The sequence below is a fragment of the Narcine bancroftii genome, chromosome 7, assembly GCF_036971445.1.
Source record: "Narcine bancroftii isolate sNarBan1 chromosome 7, sNarBan1.hap1, whole genome shotgun sequence".
Classification (NCBI taxonomy): Eukaryota; Metazoa; Chordata; class Chondrichthyes; order Torpediniformes; family Narcinidae; genus Narcine; species Narcine bancroftii.
In genome coordinates, this window is record NC_091475.1 from 172,545,645 (window position 1) to 172,555,553 (window position 9,909).

At 36.0% G+C, this 9,909-nt stretch overlaps 1 protein-coding gene across 3 annotated transcripts in view; it reads left to right on the top strand.

Annotated features, from left to right (window-relative positions):
- Positions 1 to 9,689, top strand: part of mphosph8 (M-phase phosphoprotein 8) — a 112,170-nt gene extending 102,481 nt beyond the window's left edge. For 2 of the 3 annotated variants that reach the window (XM_069891331.1, XM_069891332.1), the window contains exons 14-15: positions 7,313 to 7,396; positions 8,479 to 8,623. In XM_069891331.1, coding sequence (XP_069747432.1) covers positions 7,313 to 7,396; positions 8,479 to 8,520 — 126 coding nt within the window. In that variant the 3' untranslated portion in view covers positions 8,521 to 8,623. Of the gene's footprint in view, positions 1 to 7,312; positions 7,397 to 8,478 lie in introns of all 3 variants that reach the window. The other variant, XM_069891335.1, reaches the window with a different exon arrangement.
- Positions 9,690 to 9,909: the final 220 nt, after the last annotated feature.

The following is a 9,909-nucleotide window of genomic DNA, read 5'->3' on the forward strand; positions in this document are numbered from 1 at the left end:
TTAAGTTAATAAATTTACAAATATTGTCTGTTGTCCGTCTTTTTTTAATAAATCCAGTTTGGTCTAGATTTACCATATTAGGAACATAATCTGCTAATCTGTTTGCTAATAGTTTAGCTATTATCTTATAATCTGTGTTAAATAATGATATTGGTCTATATGACGCTGGTGCGAGTGGATCTTTCCCTTGCTTTGGTATTACTGTAATTATTGCTGTTTTACATGAATCTGGTAAGCTTTTTATCAATCTGGTTGATTACTTCCAGGAGGGGAGGAATTAATAAATCTTTAAATGTTTTATAGAATCCTATTGGGAATCCATCCTCTCCTGGTGTTTTATTATTTGGTAGTTTTTTTTATTATCTCTTGTATTTCTACTATTTCAAATGGTTCTGTTAATTTATTTTGTTCCTCTATTTGTAATTTTGGTAGTTCAATTTTAGTTAAAAATTCATCTATTTTCCCTTCTTTCCCTTCGTTTTCAGTTCGGTATAATTGTTCATAGAATTCTCTAAAGTTTTCATTAATCTCCGTTGGATTATATGTGATTTGTTTGTCTTTTTTCCTTGATGCCAATACCATTTTCTTAGTTTGTTCTGTCTTAAGCTGCCATGCTAGAATTTTATGCGTTTTTTCCCCTAGTTCATAATATTTCTGTTTTGTCTTCATTATGTTCTTCTCCACCTTATATGTTTGTAGTGTTTCATATTTTATTTTTTTATCTGCCAATTCTCTTCTTTTAGTTGTATCTTCCTTCATTGCTAATTCTTTCTCTATATTTACCATTTCCCTTTCCAACTGCTCTGTTTCCTGATTGTAGTCCTTCTTCATCTTGGTTACATAAGTTATTATTTGCCCTCTAATGAATGCTTTCATTGCATCCCATAGTATAAACTTATCTTTCACTGATTCTGTATTTATTTCAAAGTACATTTTAATTTGTCTTTCAATGAATTCTCTAAAATCCTGCCGTTTAAGTAGCATGGAGTTTAATCTCCATCTATACATTCTTGGAGGGATGTCCTCTAACTCTATTGTCAATATCAAGGGTGAATGGTCCGATAATATTCTAGCTTTATATTCTGTTTTTCTTACTCTATCTTGCATACGAGTTGATAACAGAAATAGGTCTATTCTTGAGTATGTTTTGTCTACCCGAATAATATGAATATTCCTTTTCCTTTGGGTGTAGTTTCCTCCATATATCCAAAAGTTGCATTTCTTGCATCGATTTAATTATAAATTTGGTTACTTTGTTCTTTCTGTTAATTTTTTTCCCAGTTTTATCCATATTTGAATCCAAATTAAGGTTGAAATCCCCTCCTATTAATATGTTCCCTTGTGTATCTGCTATCTTCAAAAAAATATCTTGCATAAACTTTTGATCTTCTTTGTTAGGCGAATATACATTGAGTAGATTCCAAAACTCTGAATATATCTTACATTTTATCATTACATATCTCCCTGCTGGATCTATTATTTCCTCTTCTATTTTAATTGGTATATTTTTACTGATTAATATAGCTACTCCTCTTGCTTTTGAATTATACGACGCTGCTGTTACATGTCCTACCCAATCTCTCTTTAATTTCTTGTTCTCCAATTCAGTTAAATGTGTTTCTTGCATAAATGCTATATCAATTTTTTCTTTTTTCAGTAAATTTAGCAGTTTCTTCCTTTTGATTTGGTTATGTATTCTGTTAATATTTAAAGTCATATAGTTCAACGTAGCCATTTCATACTTTGTTTATCTTCCCTTTCTGTTTCTCCATCATCACCTTTCCTTCTTATCCATTTCTGCTTTCTTGTTTTGAACACTTTATAAGACAACATTTCTAAAACATCAAACATTTTCCTTATTCTCCTATTTAAAACTTCTTTAACCCCATTCTCCCCTCCCCCTCCTGAGTTGCCCTTTATCCCTTGCCGGGCAACCACATCTCCCCTCTCCATTTGGATTTGCGAATTCACTCGCAAGCGTCAACTGATTTTGCAGTGACCGTAACACCTCCCCACCCAGCCCCCCATCAGAAAAGTTTTCAATTTTCATATATAACAAAGGTCACTCTTTTAATTCCCTCCTTATTTCCTCTATTCCCTTTCATTCCCTTATTAATTCTTATCTATACTCTATATATTTTCCTCTAAATACGGATACACTCATGTACACACATATATACATACACACCTATATACATATATATATATATATTTATACCCATATACACACATACATATAGTTCGTGGTCATTTTTACTCTCATTACGTCTTCATCTCTCTGCTTGTTTTGTAGTTCTGCAAATTTTCGTGCTTCCTCTGGATCCAAGAATAGTCTGTTTTGTTGCCCTGGAATATCTATTTTAAGTACCGCTGGGTACTTTAACATAAATTTATATCCTTTTTTCCATAAGATTGTTTTTGCTGTATTGAACTCCTTCCTCTTCTTCAGGAGTTCAAAACTTATGTCTGGATAGAAAAAATTTTTTTGACCTTTGTATTCCAGTGGCTTTTTCTCATCTCTTATTTTCTTCATTGCTTTCTCCAAAATATTTTCTCTTGTATATCTTAAAAAGTTTACTAAAATGGATCTTGGTTTTTGCTGCTGTTGTGGTTTCGGGGCTAATGTTCTATGTGCCCTCTCTATTTCCATTTCTTCCTGTAATTCTGGTCTTCCTAGAACCCTGGGAATCCAATCTTTTATAAATTCTCTCATATTCTTGCCTTCTTCATCTTCCTTAAGGCCCACTCTCTTTATATTATTTCTTCTATTATAGTTTTCCATTATATCTATCTTCTGAGCTAACAGCTCATGTGCCTCTAACTTTTTTATTAGATTCTTCTAATTTTTCTTTTAAGTCCTCTACTTCCATTTCTACGATTATTTCTCGTTCTTCCACATTATCCACTCTTTTTCCTATCTCTGATATGACCATTTCTATTTTATTCATTTTTTCTTCTACACTCTTAATTCTTCTTTTTATCTCATTAAATTCTTGTAATTGCCATTCTTTCACTGATTCCATATATTCTTTAAAAAAAGATATATCCATTGTCTTGCCTTTCTCTTCTTCTTCCATTTCTTTTTGTTGTTCTTCTTCTTCCTCTGGGTTGACCATCTGTTGTTTCCTTGTTTTCTTTTTACCCTCTTCTTTCTTGTTGTCGTTATTTTCTATATTCTGCACCTGTTGCTGTGTTGCAGGTGTCTCTCTCAGCTGTGGAGATCGACTCCGCAGCTGTTCCCCCCTCCCGTCAGTGTGGTTTTTTTTTCATGCGCGGTTGCGCACTTTTACTCAGCTCTGCGAGCCATTTTTGTAGTCCCGAGCCCGGGACTCATCAGGGGTAAGCCCGGGACTCAAGAGGGGTAAGCTTTTATTAACAATGTGGTGAGGGTGCCTCGAATGCATTACCAGGGATGGTAGTGGAGGCTGGAACAATAGGGGCATCTAAAAGACTCTTGGAAAGACACATGGATGAAAGAAGAGGGTTATGAGGTAAGGATAGTTTAGTTTTCTGTTAGGTATATGTAGGTTAGCACAAATCATGGGTCAAAGGGTCTGTATTATACCTTAATGTTCTATGTTCATGTGTGAAACCTTGTGAAAGACCCTCTGAAAACCCAAGTAAGCCTCCATTGGCTCGCCTTTGTACATCCTGCTTGTTACTTCCTCAAAGAATTCCAACAGATTTGTGAGGCAAGATCTTTCCTGAAAGAAACCATGTTCACTGTGTTTTATTTTATCATGAGCTTTCAAAAACCCTGAAACCTCATCCTTAATAATAAACTCTTAACATTTTTCTAAACCCTAACCAGCCTAGAATTTTTTTGTCTTTTGTTTTCCTCCTTTCTTAAAGAGTGAAGTAACATTTGCAATTTTCCAGTTCTTTGGAATTATTCCTGACAATGATTCTTGAAAAATCATGAATAATGCCTCCAGGTGACTTCCACCTTCAGACACCAGCATCCCAACACCTCTTTAATAATAGCGACTACTCCCACTTCTAATCTGTGACTGTTGTTAGAAGCCCAAAGGACCCCAAAACCCAGCAGCAATAGATATTCACCAAGACAAATGGTTACTTAAACAAAAGTTGCTTTTAATTATTTTTAAACATGAAAACAGAATTACACTTTAACTTATCACTATTGACTTAACTAACCTAACCCCCTTCTAATTCTAACCGTACATGTACGTAATGTGTGTGTAAGTTCAGAAAAGTTCTTTGATTCGCAGCCCAATCTCACTTCTCATTCTTCCAAGTTCACTGGTTGCAGCAATTCTTGTACTGTGCACAGAATTTAACATTTATAAAGTTCACCAGGCTTTGGTTCTTGAAAGGTAAATGGTTACTGCTCAGGAAGATTCTTGTCAGTTTTCAGAAAGAGATTTGTTGTACGTTGGACACCCACACTGATTTACTTCTTTTAATCAGCCACTTCAGTGTCTTGGCAAAGAGACTTACCCCCTCAGGGTTCTCCAGATGATAACCTCTTTCTTTCAGGTCACCACAGAGTTCCTTTTTGTTTCTCTTATTTCAAGTGAAGCATTAGACAGCCAGTCCTCTCCTTTTCCTTGAACCACAAGGGCTTTGACCAGGCTGAACTAAGCACTCACAACCTGTCTTCCAAAGGAGGTTTTCCACATGCTTGCCAGCTTATCCTGTTCCAGTCCCAGCTGCTGCTGCTGACTAAAACTGTGGAACTGATCTCTCTCTCTTGCTCTGTTTGACTCTCTGCTTGCAAAACCACACGACCTTCTTAAAACAACAAGTTCCCTTCCAGACAATCTGCGTCTCCTACAAGCTCTTTCATCTGTTGCCTTTTTGTAAACAACAATCCATTAGTGCAGTCTCTCTTGGGCACTCTCCAAAGCTTCTGGGGCCGATATCTCTAGCTTTAGCAGAGCTCCATTATTTTAAATAAGATCTGTTTTAAAGTGTTTGTATGTGACCTACACTAATAAATCTGCCCCAATTTATCTCCCAAAAACATATCTATATCCTGTCACATTGTCTAATTTCTGGCATGTTGCTGTTGTCATCTACACTGGAGACTGATGCAAAATGCCTATTCAGTTCATCTACCATTTCTTTTGTTCTCCATTACCATCCAGCATCATTTTCCAACTGTTCGATATCCACTCTTGTCTCTTTTACTTTTTGTACATCTGAAAAAGGTTTTGTATTCTTAGTTACCTTTCCTTCATATTTCATTTTATTATTTTTTAGTTGCCTTCTGTTGGTTTTTAAAAGCATCCCAATCCTCAAGCTTCCTGCAAATGTTTGCAATATTGAATGCTTTCTCTTTTGTTATTGTGCTCTCTTTGATTTCCCTCGTCAGCCACAGTTGCCTCATCCTCCCTTTAGAATGCTGCTGCTTCTTTGGGATGAAATGATTCTGTGCCTTCCGAATTGCTCCCAGAAACTCCTGTCATTGCTGCTCTAACGTTAGCTCTACTAAACAGAGATAATGAAGGCCAACAGCGATAAATGGTTCTGGGGAAAGGCATCAGGGTTTGATGGTCAGAGAGAGGATAGCAAATATAGAGTGAGGTCAGCAGGGAGGAATTTGTAGTGCTTGGGATCGGAGACACAAATGTGCAAACTAATTACATGACTTACATTTGCAATCTGGCATTGAACTGGAAAGACCGAGTTGTTACAGGTGTGTCCAAAGACTGTTTCTGCCAGGACAATGTGGCTTCTATATCCTGAGATGTTTCACTGTCTAATATGCCCTGGGCTTGTTTAAACAGTTTTCCAAATGGATTTGGAAGGAAATCAGAGTTTCCATTCCAACCATTCTCCAGTGATCCATGAGAAAGAGTAGAATGCTAAGACAACCAACCATAAGACTGAATTTTTGTTTGTTTTGTTTTCCTATGATGGCATTCTCCAGTCATTCCCACTGTTTAGGCTCCATAAACAGCCAACCAGATGTCACAAGAAGTTTTGGACTACATTATCTTGGGACAACAATTTCCCATGCCTCAATCCCATTTGCAATACATCACCCCACCACCCAATCATCTCCCTCCCAATGGGCACTCCACTCCTCTTGTATTTCCATAGCATCATTTGTATTTCAGACAAAAGTGAATAAACATGATGTTAAAGTTTATTGTAGTGAGGTCAAGAAGAAAAGACCTAAAATAACTTTTAAATAACAGCATGATCATAACTAACATCCAATGTCATCTGAAAATGATGAATTCCATATTGAAACCAGAAAGCTTAATGATAGAGGAATTAGGGGATATGGGGAGAAGCCAGGTAGGTGGAGTTAGGTCATAAATTAGATCAGCCATGATCGTATTGAATAGCGGAGCAGGCTCAATGGGCCATTTTTGGCCAACTCCTGTTCCTACTTTCTATGTTCCTATAATGAGTTTGTCATATACATTGTGCAAGGTACATGTGCAGTGAAATTCCTGCTACAGTTGAACAGGTGTAGAAAAAAAGCCTACAAAAACAAAATAAAAGCCTATAAAAGAAAAACACAATAAAATAATACAAAATATATAAATATTCATTTATCCTAGTGTTCAAAAAAAATGTCTGCAAGTTATTCCTTTTGGGGTGTTGGAGCAGTTGAACAAGGGAAGGTTCAAGAGCCTAAATAATAGCTGTTAGAGATCAACTCTTTTTTGCCCTGAGAAGTTCTATTGTCAGGCTTCTGAAGCTACTGCTCAAAGGTTTTGAGGTTGTAGTGATGTAATGTATTATGCTGATTGCTTGCTGTTGGTATGACTGTAGATTGGCTCCAACCTACTGGTATAACAGATGGTGCAACTTATCCCACTGATCAGTAGAGGGGGCTTCTTCTGTTAATAAACGTCTATAGAACGATACAAGTCTGGTCCTTGCTGATGGCATATCAGAGGTGAGAGCCTGTGATAGATTTGGCTGTGTCTGGAGCCTTCTGAGTTACTGAGCATTCAAATCCCTAAACTGGGCAGTGATACAACCTGTTGCAACTTTCCACAAAGCACCTGTAGAAAGTTTGATAGTAGTCAATGACATGCCCAATCTCCTCGTGCTTCTTAGAAAGTAGAGGCATTGGTATGCCTGGTTATGCTGCTCCAGTAGAGGTCTGAAATGTGGAGGAGGCCATCATAGAAAAACTGAATGCTTTCCTTTTTGCTTGTCTTTTTTTTAATCTTTAGTAACATGTTTTTTTTATTCTGCTTGTGTAGATATTTTTTTAATGAATTGCATATGGTATTTATAATCAAACTGAAAAATCCTGTTTCAATATTTCTGATTAAAATAATGAATTTTGATCTTCTTAAAATTTTTTTGTTTGTTTTTCTAGGATAGTCATTTTATTTATTCCTTCAGTCCTGTGCCAGGCACTAATAAATTATTTATTAGACTTGCTGAAGCACCCACTGCTAAGGTAAGTATACTTTGGAACACTATCAAAATAGTTAAAAGATTTGTAATATTTTGGAAAAGGCCCTGCACAATCACAGACCAGTTGTGGAGTAGGATCTTTTTTTTCTCAGAATATCAATGAAAGAGTTGATTCCTAGTATGACTAGTTTTATTCTGTATCAACCAGATCAATTTGCTCTGTTTTAACTTTACAGTGAAGTTGAGGGAAAAAGGCAATCCACTTTTTATATTTGAAGCCCAAAAGTGAAGAGTAAAGGATGGCCTCTGCCAAATTGCCATTCTTTACATTGATGAATACATTACGTGTCAGTACACTAATCAGCAAATGAGATGAAATAAGATCAATTATAATTCTTTATTTATCTGGATCAATCTTTAAATGGTAAATTCCTTCCATTTCTCCCTGCCTTTCCCGGCCAGTATCTCCTGGTGGTTAGCCATTTTAATTCCACTTCCATTCCCAAACTAACATGGCAGTACAGTAAGTAATGTACTGACAAGTTGAGGCCATATGCAAATTAGAAGAGCCACAAGTATTCTGCCTTTGCAATTCTCAATCCCTCTGACCCTATTTCTTTTTGTTCTTTTCCCCCACATCTCCACTTGCCTGTCACCCACACTTTTCCTCTATTGTCCTCTTATCTGAGGGCAACTTCCTTAGCCATCTGTTTCTTCCTCCTTTTTTGTTTTTGCATTTCTTCCCCATCCCACTTATATTCACCCATGATCTGCCAACTTGGACTATTCTCCCCACCCTTTAATTTGGACTTCTGCCCTTTCTTGCCTTCTGATGAAGGATTATGGCCCAAAATGTTCACTGTCTATTGCTTTCCATGGATGTTGCCTGACCTGCTGGTTTCTCCATTAGTTTGTGTGTTCTGAAATATGTTTGATGTCCACATTGTAATTAGGCTTCAGGAATACCAACTAAATACCAACTCACTCGATTCAACTGGCAGGCCAAATGCAGAAGCAAGGCAGCAATTGTCTCAAGATATTTTTTTAAATTGTCACTTTTCATGCTTATTCTATTTTAAATGTGATCTAATGTCACTTTCTAATGAAGCATTGCTTTTGTTTCAGGTTAAGCTACTTATTTGTGCATATAGAGTCCAACTCCAGTGAATGTCTGCAGTGCAGTTCTGCATGTGGAATAATTGGGATGGACAGATTGTATGAACAATTTATTTTCATGGACAACTCCTCCAGGATCACTTGATTTTATTTTTAAACCAAAGTCTGTCCATCAATGTCTGGAAATGCTCTTTTGGACCTGTTACAGACTAAAATATATTGATACTGGAAGTTTTACACAAACTTGCTGTATTGTTTTTAAAGTTGTCTTTTTGTAGGTGCCAGTAAGTATTTGTTAAATAGCTGGTGTAGTGCCTATTTGCGTGCGAGAATCTCGATAGACTTTTCCTATATTGTGGAAAAGTGATAATGTTCCAACTTTTGAATATTTATGAAAGGTACATGTGATAAACTTTTTTTTGTCTCATACCAGTCTGTCACACTTTTTGCTTGATTTATTGCAGGCTAGATTTAAATTGTTTATTTTACTTTGCTCATGTCACATGTCATTCCAGAATGAAGGGTGAGGACATAATCCGCTGCAGCTTTTGCTGTAGTTGACTAAAAGTGGTAAAGGACAACATCATGCTGGGATCAATTTCACCTTAAAAAAAATCTCGGTCATGACATCACTTCATTATCATGAAGCTTGTTTATTGGTGTGCCACTCTTAGTTTTAAGCTTACTATTTATGAATCTGTAGAGTTACTTTTTTAAAAACCTTTCCTGGAATTCCTTTGTCACTATAAAGGGTAACAACTTCCTTTGATAACATTTCTCATCTGACAAGTGTGTACACGTGTACGTTGAAAACACTCAACTGATTAAATGTGAATTTATTTGTGATCTCTTGATGCAGCAAGCAGTTAGGAACCACTATTCATACTCTTATTTGTTACAAATTAGTGGAGTACAGCTCATGTTGGTTGACATTATAGAATTGCCTTTGATAAAAGCTGTTAATGGTTATTGAGTTTGTTTTTTAAAGGTAAACACTGGTATAATATTGTAGAACTTAAATATTGCATGCTTTAAGAAATGTGAACCTATCTTACACCACCAATTTCCAATATGTGCCTTCGTTTTCTTCCTAATTGTACTGTACAAACTCCAAGTGCCTAAACTGTTGCCAATTCTACCAAAAATGCTGACTTGAGGAATGTGATAATGAAAGTTGTTCTATCCCACCTTATAAAAGCTAATTTCAGTTCTTTTGTAAATTTTATGTAAAAATAATTTTTAATATTTATCAATGAATTTTTTTGGTTTTCATCAGAATGCAAAAGTGTCCACATTTCTTGAAAGTAGAGAGCAAATGGCAATCATGAACCTAAACCATTCAGAAGCAACTGTGACATGGCTTACGCCCCATTAGTTAACTACAGTGATATTAACATTACCTTTTTCCTACTCTTATTTGTTTCATAATTAAACCTGCCC